Consider the following 15,788-nt stretch of genomic DNA (forward strand, 5'->3'; position numbering starts at 1 on the left):
CCCGCCCCCCCAACCTCCTGCAGCACTTACCATGCGCCACCACCCGCCCTCCCGTACATACACACCACGTGGAGGGGGACTGGACTGTTTAGTTCACTGGAAATACCCCAGCACTTAACCTACACGCCTGGCATACACAGATCAATACGTGCTGAATGGACAAATCCTCACCCTTTCTTATGTAAATCAGAAGCTGCTTTGTGGGTTTAGGCCATACTAAGCTGAATTCAGACCCCTGGGGCAAACTTGAAAACAGCAATCCGGCAGAAACCTATACTTGTTACAAGCCTTTAGCTCTCAATACGTGCTTCGCGGAGAACTCCAGGCGCAATTGCTCTGCGGAGGCCCTGGTGGGCAACGGTCTGGCACACCAGCCACTCCGCTGCGGTTCCCGCCAGTGACCTTCCAGGGAAGAGCGAGGATGTGCACGCGCAGGGTGTGCGCGCTGCAGCCCGCCGCCCCAGGGCAGCCCTCTGTGAAGACGAGACACTGGCCCCACCCCACGAGCCTGCCTCACAGGGGCTGCAGTGCGGGCGCCCCAGCACACAGGCGTCCCTCCTGCTGTCACCTCTCGGAGGCCGGCTTCAGAGCGTGGTCGTGCTGTCACGTCCCCGGCCCAGCTCCCCTGTGCCGACCTACAGCCTTCCCCCCGATCCCGGGGGGCACAGCCAAACCTCCCTTCGCCCTCCTGGCCCACCTCTGAGTCTGCGCCCACACAGTGAAGGTGGCGGACCCCCAGCGCTCTGAACAGTCAAGCTGCTGCCCTCGGGCAGGTGGTCTCTGCTCCCCCCACCTCTGGGCTCAGCAGTGCCGAGAACTCCCGCCCTCCCTCCCTCCCACCCCCGGCCCAGACGACAGAACTCACCCAGAGGTGGGGAGCCCCCCGCGGGCCCCCCCTACCCCGAGCCCCACGCTGCTCCCGGGACTGCCCTCCAGATGGATCCCGGCAGCAGGGCTCACCTCCCCCACCCCAGCCCACCGTGGCCTCACTCCAAAGCCCGCCCACTGCCCTTGTCCCCACCTGGAACCATCTGTGGGAGGTGGCCCCGCCCCTCTGTAAGAGCCAGGTCAGCCCTCCCCGTACCTGCTGTGGGCCTTCCGTAGGGACGGGACGGCCCAGGGGACTCTTCACTCCCCCACGGAGGGGACGGGAGCTGGCCGCCTCGTGGCGCCATCCGGCCACTTGTTGGTGTGATACTAACCACGCCGGATTCATGCTGACCAGGTGATTCGGGAGGACGGGGCTGGCGGCCAGGGGAACCAACCACAAGATTAGAGGGTGGTTCTGGGAGGGGAGAGGGGCTGGGGTTGAGTTAATCACCAAGGACCAAGGATTCAATCCGTCTGCATAGAGACCCCTGAGGACAGGGCTGGAAGCCCCCCGGCTGAGGGGTGGGCCCCTCCTCCCACGTACCCCTTCCATCTGGCTGATCGGTGAGTCTTCCTAGCAACCTACTGAACCCACGGACGGTCGATCGGGGACTCTCGATTTGCAGCCAAGTCAGGGGCGTGTGGGAACCTGACACCCAATCCCAGCCCCCGTGTCTGCGCGGGGGCCGAGCGCTAGCCCTGGGTGGTGGAGCCACAGGGTTGGGAAGGGGGCAGGCCAGGGCACTTGTCCCCACACTGTCCCCTTCCTCCTGCCTTGCGTCTGCTTATCCTTCGATGTGACGACCATAGTATACAGTGAAAGGCACAGATCTTAAGGGTCTGGGTCCCCGAGTTTTGACTTTCATGTGCATGGGTGGAACCCCCATTTCAGTAAGATGGAACGTTCACAGCCCCCCAGCAAAGGCCCTTCCAGTCCATGCCTCTGACTTGCTGAGCTGTGGGAATTATCTTTATAAACCTTTTGCTGGTTATGTGAGTCAGATCTCTTTTCCCAGCATATGGCTTTTCTTTCTGATATATCTATGGGGGTTTTGGTAAATAAGTTTTAAAATTTCAATATGGTCAAATTGATTCATGGTTTTCTTTCTCATTTGGGCTTTCTGTGCCCTGTTGAAGAAGCCTGCTGAGGTGGAGGCCCGCCAGCAGTGCCGGGCACCACGGTGCAGCCCCGGGTCTTTATCTGTCGGCAGGTGCCTCTGCGCCCATGGCCCTGGCTCAGGACGGACGCCAGACGGGTCACCTCGTCCACGAGTCCCCCACGTGGCACAGACCGCAGCTGCAGCCCCGCGTCCCTTCCCTTCTGAGCAACAGGGTCGCCATCCCCCTCCAGACGGCAGCTAACCCAGGCTCCTCCGCAAGGAGACGCGGCCGCACACCAGGTCCTCAGTGGTGAAACGCAGCTGCCCTGCCAGCCCGAGCCACTGGAGGCCTGCCCATCTGGCCCTCCTGCTGCTGGGGATTTGGCCAGCTCTGGGCACCGGGGAGACCCTGAGGACAGGCGACACAGTGGCGGTGCAGGAGGACAGAACCTGGCCTCGGGGTGACCAGCCGACCACAGCAGCTCCGGGTGACCTGTTCCCAAACTTGATTTCCATGAGAGATCAATAAACTTGTATCCAGTTACGTTTCCTCCTCGGTGTAGGCGAACCTGCTCACACCTGGGGCACCATGTACCCGGATGTCCCTCTCCAGGTCTGTGCTCTGTGACACCTCCCTGCTGCCTTTACCACTCAGCTCGACGCGGTTACTTTTCCACTTGAGTGTCAAGTGCTATGAAAAATGACGAGACTTTGACTGAAGTTATAGATTTGGAAAAAACCGATCAAGCTATTAAAAGTACGATTGGATTCAGTGTAAATGTGAGTGTTTTTATAATTGAGGATGGCTTGCCATTTTGTTTTCCTTCCTGGTCTGGTTTGGGGATACAGGTGGTAGGCAGCCCACAAAATGAGCTGCGGTTCTTTCCCTACTTTCCTAATCTGTAGAACTGATTATATAAACAGGGATTGCTGCCCCCACTGCCCCCCAAATGCAGAGCCTCTCACAGAAAAGCCTCCTGGGAGACCTGCGTCCTCTTTGTCCACAGCCACCTCTTTGACTTGCTTCAATTTATCTATTTCTTGGGAGTGGGGGGTGACCGGTTTAATTAATGGCTAGAATTCCATTCAAATTTTCTACCTATGCTTGAGTCAACTTTACAAATGTACACTTTTCTAAAAAGTTTTTATTTCATCTCAGTTTTAAAAGATATCGGTAACGCAGTGTCCGTAATTCTCACTGTAACTACCTGAGCACACTTCCGTTCCTGCTGAATCCCTGACCACCTGCTTTTCTTCCCCTAATCTGGCTTGGCTGGGCCTTGTATCTTGGTCAGACTTGCCCAAGTCCTGCCGATTTCATTATCTTTTTCAAAGCAGCAGCACTGGGTTCCGTTGCTCCGCGCCGCTCATTTCTGTTGCATCTAATAATAATTTCTGGTCTTTATCGTTTTCCTTTTTCTACTTATTTGGATTTGCTCTATTGTTCTCTTTCTGACTCAGTAGCTGTGGGGCTTTCTGTCACTTACTTACAACCATTTCCTAACTTCCACTGTGACCTCTTCTTCTGTGAGCTGCTGAGGGGTAGCTGACACACAGCGCCCCGCACGTGGTTAAAGCACAGGGTTTGGGGAGCCCTGATGTTTATACACCCCTGAGACCACCCCAGAGTCTCCTCACACCTTGCTCTAGGCCTTCCTCCTGCCCCCTCCTGCTCTGGCCCCCTATCCCTGGGCAACCACTGATCTGCTTTCTGTCACTGTGAGGTAGTTTGCACTTTCTAGAAATTTACAGACAGGGAATCACACAGTAAGCACTCCTTTGGTTTCCCGTACTCTGCATAGCTATTTTGCAATGTGCCCATGTTGCACTGACTGTACCTCACTGTTTATTCTGTCCCTTGCCTGAGCAGTGCCCCGTGGCACAGACACACCCCCTGCTTACCCTGTTTATAGACTGACAGCACTTCGGGCTGCTTCCAGCTTTTGACTTGTACAGGGAAGCTGCTGTGAGCACACCTGTGTGAGTCTCTGGGGACACTGCTTCCCTTTCTCTCGGGAAACAGGAGTAGAATGGCTGGGGCACACGGCTGCCAAGCCGTCCTCAGAAGTGGCTGCAGCATCAGTCCCCAGCCTGGGAGGATGGTGCTCCAGCTCCTGGGGTCCCCGCCGTGCCGGGCAGGGGTCCAGCCTCAGAGTCAAGCAAGTGCCTTCACAGCCCTCCTGCACTCCCCGTGATCAACGACGTGGAGCGTCTTCTCGTGTGCTAATCTGACATCTTTTTTGGTGAAGCGTCCATTAAAATATTTTGCCCATTTTAAAAATTGTTTTTCCCCCTTGTTGGGTTTAGAGGGTGATTTATATATTATGGATACAGGTCCTTTATCAGATATATGATTTGTAAATATATTTTTCCAGTCGGTGACTTTATTTCTCATTCTTAACAGTGTCTTTCAAAGAAGTAATTTTTAATTTGACGAGGTCCAACTTATCACTTTTTCCTTTCATGGAGAGTGCTTCTGGTATCGTGTCTAGGAAATTGCCTATCCCAGTTGCCAGGATTTTCTCTTGTTTTCTTCTAGAGCTTTTATACATTTAGGTCTATGACACATCTTCAATTAATTTTTGTATATGGTGCAAAATATCAGGTTCATTTTTTTTGTTTCTACATAGGGATGTCCAATTGTCCCAGCACCATTTGTTAAAAAGACTGTTCTTTCTCTACTGAATTGGCTTTGAACCTTGGTCAAAAATCATTTGTGACAGACAATGAACATGTAGAACTTGAAATTAAAAACACAATACCAGGCTTCCCTGGTGGCGCGGTGGTTGGGGGTCCGCCTGCCGATGCAGGGGACACGGGTTCGTGCCCCGGTCCGGGAGGATCCCACATGCCGCGGAGCGGCTGGGCCCGTGGGACATGGCCGCTGGGCCTGCGCGTCTGGAGCCTGTGCTCCGCAGCAGGAGAGGCCACAGCAGTGGGAGGCCCGCGTACCGCAAAAAAAAAAAAAAAAAAAAAAAAACACAATACCATTTACATTAACACCTCCCAAAATCAAATATTTAGGTACAAATCTAACAAAACATATTCAAGACCTGTATGAAGAAAACTATAAAACTGACAAAAGAATCAAAGAACTAAGTAAATGGAGAGATATTCCATGTTCATGGATAGGAAGACTCAATATTGTCAAGATGTCAGTTCTTCCCAACCTGATCTATAGATTCAACACAAACCCAATCAAAATCCCAGCACAGTATTTTGTGGATGTTGACAAACTGATTCTAAAATTTATATGAAGGAGCAAAAGACCCAGAACAGCCAATACAACACTAGAGAACAAAGTTGGAGAACTGAGACTATCTGACCTCAAGACTTACTACGAAGCTACAGTAACTGTGATATTGTGATTCATGAGAAGAGTATACTTGGTCATTCAGATGACCAAAAATATATTTTTCTTATATGTATTTGGTCTCCTTCTGCGGTTCCTGGCTCATAGCTCCCAAACCCTTGAAATTTCCTAAGTGATTAGAGCCATAAAGGTGTCTTATGTTAATGAGGTGAATTCTGTCACCCACCTAAGGATGGGGGCTGGTTGTCTGTGGGGCCAACTACATGATTATAGAAGGTGGGAACTTTCAGTCCTGCCCCCCTGATCTCCTGGGAGGGGAGGGGGCTGGAGGTTGAGTTCAAATACCAATTACCCATGATTTTAATCAACAGTGCCTTTGTAATGATGCCTCCATAAAAACCCAAAAGGACAGAGCTCAAGAGCCTCTGCCCAAAGAGACCTCACCTTTATCCCCTCAAGGTGACCCCCAAAGCATCTGTTTAGAACCTTAGTCCTTCAGAGAATCTGTGGAACACATGAGGTAGGAAATGGGGGCGAAGCACCAGTGTTTCTGGAAATGGCAGCATGCACCCCAGGTACTCGGTGGGGTGGGGGGGTGCTTACCGCGCCATCTTGTCACTGCAGGACATGGTGAGCAGCCGCTCCCCTTGCAGCACCCCGTCCCACGTCTGGATGCTGGCATTTGAGCGGACTGGGATCGTCCCCTCACCAGACTCTATTTTTGTCCGCAGCTGTCCTCGGGCTTTACGATTCGGATGTCTGTCTGCTGGTTCTAAGACAGAAACATAAGATCCTCTTGAGAGGGTCCACCGGTAGTTGACCATACACTTAACTCACTGAAAAGCACATCTAACAACACCCTATTGATTCAAAATACACTTTACACTTATGTGTGCGTATGTTTATGTTATATACACATAAGATATGTGTGTACAATGTAAGTACATAAAAGTGGACAGGAGGGTATACTACAAACCAAATTCAAGAAGGTGGTCTCCTTAGTGGTTGGGAGAAAAGAAGGCTTCCACTTTAATCAAAATGATTTATTTCTATCATTAGAAACGAGTTGAAGCAGACAGGACAAAATGCTAACATTTGCTAATTCTAGGTGATAGATATTTGGGTATTTGCTATATTTCTTTGCTGTATATTTAAATTTTCAAAAATAAATCTATAATGATGCAGAAATAAATTCATAGGAAGCATTCACAAACATCCAGAGTGATTATCTCCAGGTTATATGAATATGGAGTGATTTAAATTTTCTTTTTTATGTTTTAAAAATATTTAGAAACTTTCTTTTTTATGTTTTAAAAATATTTAGCAACTTTCTACAGTGGGTATATGTTGCTTTTATAATCAAGAAAAATAATGTAATCAGATGTTCTATTTGGAATAAATAATGCTTAAGCTTGTGAGAAGGGATGTGGGCACAAACTCCTATGAAACAAGAGCACTAACAAAAGTGAGAACAAGGCGGGATGGAGGGCACGTGGTGGCCACCAGCCTGCACCTGCTTTTCTAATTTGATTACACACTCATTAAACTACGACTCCCCAGAAACATGGATGATGACGTACACTTCCAATTCAGAGACAGGTATTACCCAAATTTAAAAACTGAAAACAATTTTGATCTAATATCCTCACTCTATTCTAATTTCTCATTAGAATCCACATTTTCATTCATTAAAATTTCAACTTACTGAGAAGAAAAACCTCATGTTTTTGTATATTCCTACCAGGTCCACATCCAAGGTTGAAATTTTTAAAGAAGAAAGGGTATGAATGTAGGTTTATTCTTTTCTCTGTTATAGCATGGTCATGAATTTTCTTGAGACACTGTGGCCGTGGAAGAGCCTGGTGCCATACCTTCCAGGACGGGCTCGTGTGGCGAGAAGATCCTGGCATCTCCACAGGGGGAGGTGCTGATGTACAGATGGAACCGGACGTTCTCCTTCAGCTTAAAGCCTCCCCGCTCGGATTTCTCAAAGATGGATCTTTTTTGATCATCTTTGCTACTGAAAGGAAACAAGTTGCAAAGATAAACTCTAAAGCTGAATACAATCAAAATTTAGTCTGTCATAGCTTACGATGATTTGCAAAGGCCAGTGTTTTCTATGGGGTAAGATAAGCTTGGAGTGGGGTATTTATTTTATATGTTAATGATAATTAGCACAGTTCCTGTCTGGTCACCAGTGGGACAGGCCATCAATACGCAAGTAACCTCTCCTCCTCATTCATGACCTCAGAACAGAAAGGAAGCGTGTCGGATGTGGCCTGTGGTGAGAAGCAGTCAGGTCCACGGTCAGCCGTTCCGGGCACAGTGACTGGGGCAGTACTGCCCACCTCCCCAGCACTTATTTCTGCATAAAATGAAAGCTCGGGGTCTGAAACACAGACATGGCCCCTCTGACTACATGTGTGGCGTGTATGTACATGCAAGTGTGTGTGTTATAATTCAGCTTCACAGGGAAATGGGATCCAACCTCACTGTTACCCAGAAAGTTACCAGGTTGAGAATTTTTCAGTGCTTACAGAAGCAGTGGAAAGTTTTGCAATACATTCTGATGAGAGGACAATTAAAAACAAAAAAGGAAAAAACCCAGCTTCCTTTACTTATTTACTTGTTAAACTTACTTTAAGTAAAGCTCAAGTTGTGTGTAAAGAAACCTAAGCAAGGATCTTCGAGATATGATTTCTGCGTGGCAGTCGTTCAGCGCAAGGCCGCGATCACTCATGTACTCGCCGTTAATACACTTTGTTCCTGTGGAAACACTGATCACCTTGGCATCCTTCACATCTGTGCCTGAAAAACAGAAGAGAAATCGTTCCTCGCTATTCCTTGCCACGCCCAGGCTGGACCCGCATTCCCAGGGACTGATCTGGGAGACGACAGCTCATTTTCACACCCTGCCACTGACCCTCACCTGGGCATGCTAACGGGCCCCCAGAGCCTTGCTTTGCACATTCTGGGAGGGTAACCCTCCCCACTCTTGCGTGTACAGATTCTACTTGGGAAGTTACTTCACCTGGAACGCACTAGTCTTTTCTTGAACACTCCCCAGTGGACACGGGGGAGCACTGTGTAGAGGTAGACAGACTGGCCTGGTAATGAATCCTGGAAGTAACATCAAAGCACTGCAGAGGCTGGGAGGACTGCCTGACACTCACCCCGGGGGCCCAGGAGTCATGCAGGGGTCTGTCTAGCGGTCTGGCACCGTTTAACTGCACGGGGAGTGAGTGCAGCCGTCAGCACTGGGGAACCTTGGGAGCCATCACTCTGATATGCAGGTGTCGACAGACAGACCACGTAGGACAGGGTGCAGGCCCTGCGCGCGGCCTGTCGGGGAAGGCACCTCACTTTCCTCCCATGTCCTCCGAGGCCCATCCTACCGCTGTCTCCATTTGCAGATGAGGGGACTGAGGCACAGGGCCATCACAGTCGGCCTGGGGATTTGAACCAGGTCTCCTGACGTCAGGACCACATGCCACACGCAGTGTGGTGCTGCCGTCAGGCGTAAACCGTGGCTTCCAGCGGAGGGTCCCAAGTGCAACACACACTATGGGGCAAAATGCCCCCACGAGGTAACATGCCCCTTCTGAGGCGGTTAAAACACCTGGATGAAACCCACAGGCTCACTCACTCTCGTCGCCGGGAAGGGCAGTGCCTTGCTTAGGGAACTACGTCACCCAGCAGCACACGCGCTCACCGTTACGTGTGTACAGGATGACAGCAAGGAGACGGAGGGAGAAGAGGGAGAAAATACAGGCAGCAGAAGAAACACTGAAACCCACGTTACTGTTCAGAGCATCCATCCTACCCGTCAGACAGCTCTCGGCTGTGCCAAGGTAAAGACACAGCAGGAAAATGAGATCCTGTCCTCTGGGGCATGGAGCGTGATCAGCGCCGAGGATCACAGAATCAGGTCCTGTCCATGATCGGAGGTGAACTACGCCTCAGGAGAACGGGACGGGCAGTTGCACCATGGGAACTGGGGTTGCCCCTGCCCGCCGGGTGTAGACAGATCAACCACCCCCCGCCACCCACCTCTCTGGCCTCTTCGTGGCTTCCTGCACACGGCAGGCCAGTCTTGGCCAGCTGGGCTGAGCAGATGCTCCGAGAAGAAAGGGACGGCCCCAGACTCAGCCCCAGGGAGCAGAGGGTCCTCCCGGCCACCCAGGGATGCAGGTACTGGCCGAGGCCGTACTTTCCTGCTCCCAGGAGGGATCCACGGAGACGCCGCTTGGCGGGCCCACTCCTGGGATGTCGGGAGAGGACTCAGGGAGGGTTCCCTTCGCTGCTGGGACTTAGACACAAATTTAATAGGGCTTCTTCTGCTATCCCAAAGCGTGCTGTACCCCCACAGATTTTCTACTCTTGCTAGGGCTTCCTCTCTCCCCCATAAAAGTCACATGGAAACTTATCTGGCAGCGTTAACATTAACAGATAAATCAGATTAAGTCCTACTTTCAAGTGAAGTAAGAACTAACAGCTCTCCTGCAGGTTTCCAGGGTCGATCAAGGCATTCACATAAGATTACAGGGAGCAAATATTAATACAGGACTCTTTCTCCAGATGAAAACCTTAGGTTAAAAAGATGAACCTGTAGGGGAGAAATATAAGCGCAGTTCCTCTGTTTGCACATGGTAAACATTTTGAAGGAGAATGAAAAAGTGACCTCCTGCTGGTGTCACAGAGATTCTTCTAGACAGAAAGCATTTCACCTTCATTAAGCATGAAAACAGGCAGGTGCACACACCGCCAACACGGTTACCTGCTGTCATGACGATTCCAGCAAGAACTTTCCTGCGCGCGTGGGGGGCGGCGAAGTTGTCCGTCAGGTCCCCAAACTTCTCCAGAACCAGGCGAGCCACGGCATCAGCTAAGACCTGCGGACCAAGCAGAGGGTTAGTGCTCCCCTCGGGGCCACGTTCTGGGCCCTCTCCTCTGGAACCACACAGGTAAGTCTGGCAAACGAGTGTGTGCGTGTGTGTGTGTGGGTGTGTGAGTGCGCGCGCACATTTTTCCCTCCCAGACATTCCTTGGAAACAGACGCCCAAGGGGTGTGCGAGGGTCTCTGCAGAAGGACAGTCTGGAGCCCGACCGCATGGGAGCCAGCACCTGAGCAGGTGAGGCCTCCTCACACCAGCCCTGCCCCGGGGGAGGGACCCAGGCCCAGAGGCGAGAGCGCTGCCTGGTCACCCCCCTCCCACCCTCTGCGGCTCTGAGTCCCGCAGCCACAGCCCCCGCCCGAGTGGCAGGGCTTCGGGAAGAAGTGAGATCACAGGAGGTGCGGCCCAGTCAGCTCAGGGCTGGCGAGGCCCCATGGGGGACACGTGGGAAGAGAAAGAGGAGGTCTGAAGGGCGGCCACACTGCAGGATCACTAAGCTCACAGCACCTCCCCCCAAAGGCGCCCGGTCCATGTGTGTCTCAGTGATTTCAACATCTAAAACTAATTACCGCGGCCCAGTCACTCAGAAACCAGCACCGCTTAGAGCCTGCAAGGGCATTTGTCACTTAGATCGAATGACACCAGAATGCACCAGAGGCTACACTTGTGCAGGGCAAGTGTAATGTGATTTTAGAAGACTTCTAGTGGTGCATTTCCAGGTCAGGGAGCCACTGGACTGAAGGGAGTGCTTCTCAGAAGCAAACACATTGGTGAGATTTTGGACATGGTCCTACTTTCACAGCTTATGATTCATCTTGGATAGAACGGAGCCTCGTTGTTTTGGGAAACGATGCCTGATGGGAGGTGTGTTCCAGGAGCCACGCGGGACCCACGTCCCACCAGCTCACACTGGTCTGGAGTCCCCAGCTGGGCCCTCAATAAAATACTGCCAAATGAACAGAAAAGCCACCTGTCCTAAATGGTGGCTTCTCTGGGAAGAAGCGTCATCAGGATGTTTTCACCTGCCACTGCACCAGCAACAAGCCCCAGAAGGCGGTGCTCAAGGCCAAAGGCACAGAGTGTGGCAAGAGCAGGGGATGGGGCCCCACTCTGCATCCTAGACAGAGGCACAGAGGGCGGAGGTGTGCAGGCAGGAAAGGTAGCGAGGCCATGGACAGAAAGTCAGGATGTGCAATCACACAACAGCGACGATGCCCTCCGGTGGGAAGAGAAGAACAGCAGGAGGGGAAGGGGAAGCCAGAGGAAACAAAGGCCCGCTCCATGCGAGGTGAGGCGGGGCTCCGAACTCTCAGAGAAAAGCAGAAAAGCGTGGAGTCGGGCACTTGCACTGACAGCCTCTGCCCAGGCCAGCCCTCCCGTCCCACGAAGGGACTGGGTGTGAAGCAATCTCCCTCTAGATTCGGGGCAGATATGATAACAAAGGGTACATGCTCTCAAAGTCAGCTCGAGGCTGGGCCCCACGGAACGGCTCAGTCCAGCCACGTCCACCAAGTTCACTGACAGACCGCCCTGCACACACCACGTGGGCAACGCTGTCTGATTTTAAACCCTCTGATGCCGCCATGAACGCCATGGAGGCAAAAAGTCCTGAGACCAGGGATGGCCAACCCACGCCCTTCAAGGGCTCCACCAGCAAGACAGCAGGACGTTTCGCCCCCTCTAGACCGTGCGTCTGGAAATTCCCCAGGGAAAGAGCGTAAGGACTGACCCTCTGGAGGCCGGCACAGGTCCTGCGAGGAGGACACGACTACTTCCTGAGGTGCCGCTCGGGGGCTGGGAGCCACCCTGGGGGCCCTGTGATGGGGCGGGCTCGGGCGGGGGGAGAGACGGCTCCACTTCCCCAGACCTGGCTGGCCTGGGCCACAGAGGCCACTGGGCAGGGCGGAGGCGGCCCCTCCCGAGCAAGGCTCCACCAGCCAGGGGCTCTGGCCACTGCTCCCCACTGACCCCACAGCCAGGGCAGAGGCAGGCTGCCAGCGCACACGCGCACACCCGCGCACACGCACACGCAGACCTCCGCCCGCCTCCCTGCCTGCCCCCCGAGGTGTCACCCACGCAGAACCAAGCACCGGGGGTTACGGCCTTTGATGAGTCCGGTCTCTTCACATGACAGCCAATGGTAAGGGAAGACAGGGCCACTGTGGCTCAGGCTGAAATACTCTATCAAACAGTAAACCTGAAAACAAAAAATCCCTTGGGAGCTAGTGCCACCGATGTGTAAAACGAAAAAGGGACTAATGGTTCTTATGAATAATATTAACAAGAAGTGAATACACGGGAAGTGGTTACTTGGCTCATAAAAAATCAGCGAAATACTTTGAATATGTTACTTTATACTGATGCTGTATTTGGTTGCTTTAAGCGAAAAAAAATAAATTTCCTTTTTTTAAAACTGAGAACTACTGGTCCTCTCGGGTGACAACTGCACAGAGGTCACAGAAAGGCAAGACGGAAGCGGAGTCTCCTGCGGGAATGTGGGCTGTCCTGTCAATCGGAGTCCTTCATTTTTTCTCCTCAGATCAGTGTGTATTTTATCTTCAAAGTGAATAATACTTTGACAGAAAGGAATAGAGAAGAGGGTCAGACTTTCTCCCTGAAAGAAACATTTTTACAATAGACTGGAATAATTTTGGATTTCCAGGAAAAGAAGCAATAAATAACCGAAGGGTTCTAGGGTGTTGAGATGACAACTAAACATCATTTCCTCCTTCCTTATCCTCAGAGTCCACCCTGAAATGTCCCCTCTCTTCACCCTGAAATTTCATCCTGATATGCCCCCTTCTCGCCCTGTCCAAGATCAAACTAAGAGGGGTGCCCACCGCCGGCTGAGCAGGGGAGCCACAGGGACCCCTCGGGGAACTCCAGGTGCCGAGACACCCGGGCACCTGGCGGGCTCTGGAGCGCTCGCAGAGGCCCCGACGCCCCCCTTCTGACGTGTGCTCGCCACTGCTGCGGCTCGGCCTCTGCCTGGACAGGATCCGCGAGGCGCTGGCACTTGACCCAGACTTGGGTTTCAGCTGCTGACCCGCCAGCCTCACCTGTCCCGTACCTGGGTCCCAGGTGAGACATGGAGGGGGGACCCTACTGAGCTGGCGCAAGGTGCCAGGGCTCCGGCCCTCCCCTCCCCTCCCGTCTCCTCCACGACAGGCGGCCGTGGGCTGTGGCCGCCCCAGGGGCAGGCGGCACAGGGAGGGCACCTCGGCCCACCCACCGTGGGCGGCACTGACCACACCGCACCTGACGGCCCTGGCTGGGCTTCACAGCGGCCACACAGCCGGCACAGTCACGGGAAGGCCGCCCGGCAGCCAGACTTACCAGGACCTCCCCATGCCGAGGACAGAGCGACGAGAAGACACCAGTGACCACGGCCACCGCACCCCGTCTAAGAGCACGAGCAAGATGCGGCCGCGCCCGGGCGGCTTTCCTCACCTGTGGCGAGTGCAGCTGGAGGCCCTCGCTGGGGACAGGCTGGCGAGACGGGGTCTGGTCCAGGCGCAAGTTAAAGACAGTGGCCAGGGCGGACCGCGCGGCCCGGGCCTTGGCGAGCTTCTTGCTCCTCCCTGAGCCTTCGAAGAACTGCCCGTCCACAACCACGGACAGGACGAAGTTTTTGGCGTGGCTCTCCCCACTCTCCGAGAGGAAGTCGTACTTCAGTCCCGGGCGCAGCTCGTTCAAGATCATCACGGGGTTCTTCCCGCTCGGGGGTGGGAACGGCGGGGGTACGGGGAGGGGCGGCTGGGCCAGGCTGGCAGGCACGGGAGATGCAGCCAGGCTGAGGTCCCCACTCGAGCTGAAGGAGTCGTCGCCATTGGCGCCCAGGTAGAAGGGCACGTCCGGCCTGTCCGGGGTCTCGAAGCCATTGAAGAGCGCGTCGGGGAAGTCGGCCTGGTCGGACGTGAAGTCTGCATTGGCGGACAGGCTCCGGCCCATGGCCAGGTGGGCCTCAGAGGCGTTGGGAAACTGGACGAAGGAGCGCAAGGCCTTCTCGGCCGCGTGCAGCTTGGCCTTCTTCTTCGTGGGCCCGGAGCCCTCGAAGACCTGCCCGTTGACCTCGACAGACATGACAAAGAGGGGAGCGTGCACGGGTCCCGTCTGCGACAGCAGCGTGTACTGCAGGCCAGGCTTGATCTCGTTGAGCTGCATCAGTGCGTTCTTGGGCAGCGCGGGCCCCGGCGCCCTCCTCCGCTTCTTCAGGCGGAACTTGGAGTGGCCATTGCTGCTCTCGTCCAGGGCCCGCTTCCTGCCGGCGCCCCCGCTGCCCCCGTTGGAGAGCGGGGCACCCTCGCCAGGCCCCGGGGCGCTGCCGTCCTTGGGGGGCGCGCCGTCCAGACTGCAGTTTTCCTTAACATCTGTGCTGCTCGAACCTGCGGTGCCCAGAAAGAGTAACTTACAACGCCTTCGTTGCAGGATCTTGTAAATGCAAAATTTATAGATTCCTTTATCGCCCTTTGTAACTGGTTAAGTGATGTGTGCTTATACATTTTGTTCCTGGCTGCATACGTGTGGAGCTGTGCATTTAACCACAGAGCTATCCACCTAAATTGGAATAATTGGAGTAATTGGACGTTCTGAGAAATAATGAGAAATAATAACTAACCCTGTTTCTATTTAGTATCACGGGACTGCTTTTGCATTAAAAGGTGAATTTTTAAATCATCTTTTTCTAGGAGAATATTCCGAAACATCTAGAGGAATTTTATTCAAGTTTATCAAAATGTGGGATGATAAACTAACCCAGAAAGACCTTACATTAATAAATCTAATATCAGTATTGACAAATGTACACTTTATTTGAGCATTTTCTTCCTTTTCAATGCCATCTACTCTCATACTATACTCATGTTGGGCTTTCAATTGCAGCCTTTCTCAGAAAAGAAGACATTATTTAAAACATGCATTCACAAGTTACTTAGTTTTTCTGGTTTAAAATATGCAATTAATATGTGCAGTTATTTGGTTTGGTTCATGGATCTTAGAAAACTGCTTATGTAAAGTATTCTGGCCTTTTAGAAATTATTAAGGATATAGCTTCACTTCTAGTATTCATTTAACATTTTCTCATTATGGATGGGGACTGATTTGCCTCTGAATCCTTAATACATCCCATGATAGAAAAACATATATAAGGCAAGATAGGAAGAGAGACACTGCAGACGGCCACCGCGCTCTAACTTCCCAACTGAAGGTGGCACCTTTGTCTTTTTTAGAAAAACAAATAGTTGATGGATTTACAGAATAATTTAGTTATCCTACCATTTAAAGGTAGTTTATTTTTACAATTAATAAAGATAATTTTAGAACTCTAAAAGTTCATGGCAAAATAAATATGATTTTAATTGCAAAAAGGGGAATAAAAAAGCATTCACCCTCCCCTTTAAGTTTACCAGATAAAGCTTTTTTAAAAAGAGAAAAAGAAGAAACTCCTTGTTTTCCTGGTTAGTTTGCACACGCTGTCGGCCGCAGGAAGCTCAGGGGTAACTATCACAGGGCTTTACAATACTGTTGACATGAATGTACTTGAAGACCTACCACTAGTTTTTGAGAATCCACGTAAGTCTTTTAAGCAATGGAAATATTTTTCACAATTGT

General features: G+C 52.1%; 1 protein-coding gene across 10 annotated transcripts in view; it reads right to left on the reverse strand.

Annotated features, from left to right (window-relative positions):
* ADARB1 (adenosine deaminase RNA specific B1) overlaps positions 1-15,788 on the reverse strand; it is a 114,332-nt gene that overhangs the window by 21,714 nt on the left and 76,830 nt on the right. For 9 of the 10 annotated variants that reach the window (XM_060100369.1, XM_060100362.1, XM_060100370.1 and 6 more), the window contains 5 exons: positions 13,629-14,563; positions 10,061-10,175; positions 7,923-8,091; positions 7,155-7,303; positions 5,887-6,055 (listed from right to left, as the gene is read on the reverse strand). In XM_060100369.1, coding sequence (XP_059956352.1) covers positions 5,887-6,055; positions 7,155-7,303; positions 7,923-8,091; positions 10,061-10,175; positions 13,629-14,563 — 1,537 coding nt within the window. The remainder of the gene's footprint in view (positions 1-5,886; positions 6,056-7,154; positions 7,304-7,922; positions 8,092-10,060; positions 10,176-13,628; positions 14,564-15,788) is intronic. The other variant, XM_060100363.1, reaches the window with a different exon arrangement.

Source organism: Mesoplodon densirostris, chromosome 5, assembly GCF_025265405.1.
Source record: "Mesoplodon densirostris isolate mMesDen1 chromosome 5, mMesDen1 primary haplotype, whole genome shotgun sequence".
In the NCBI taxonomy this organism is placed as follows: domain Eukaryota; kingdom Metazoa; phylum Chordata; class Mammalia; order Artiodactyla; family Ziphiidae; genus Mesoplodon; species Mesoplodon densirostris.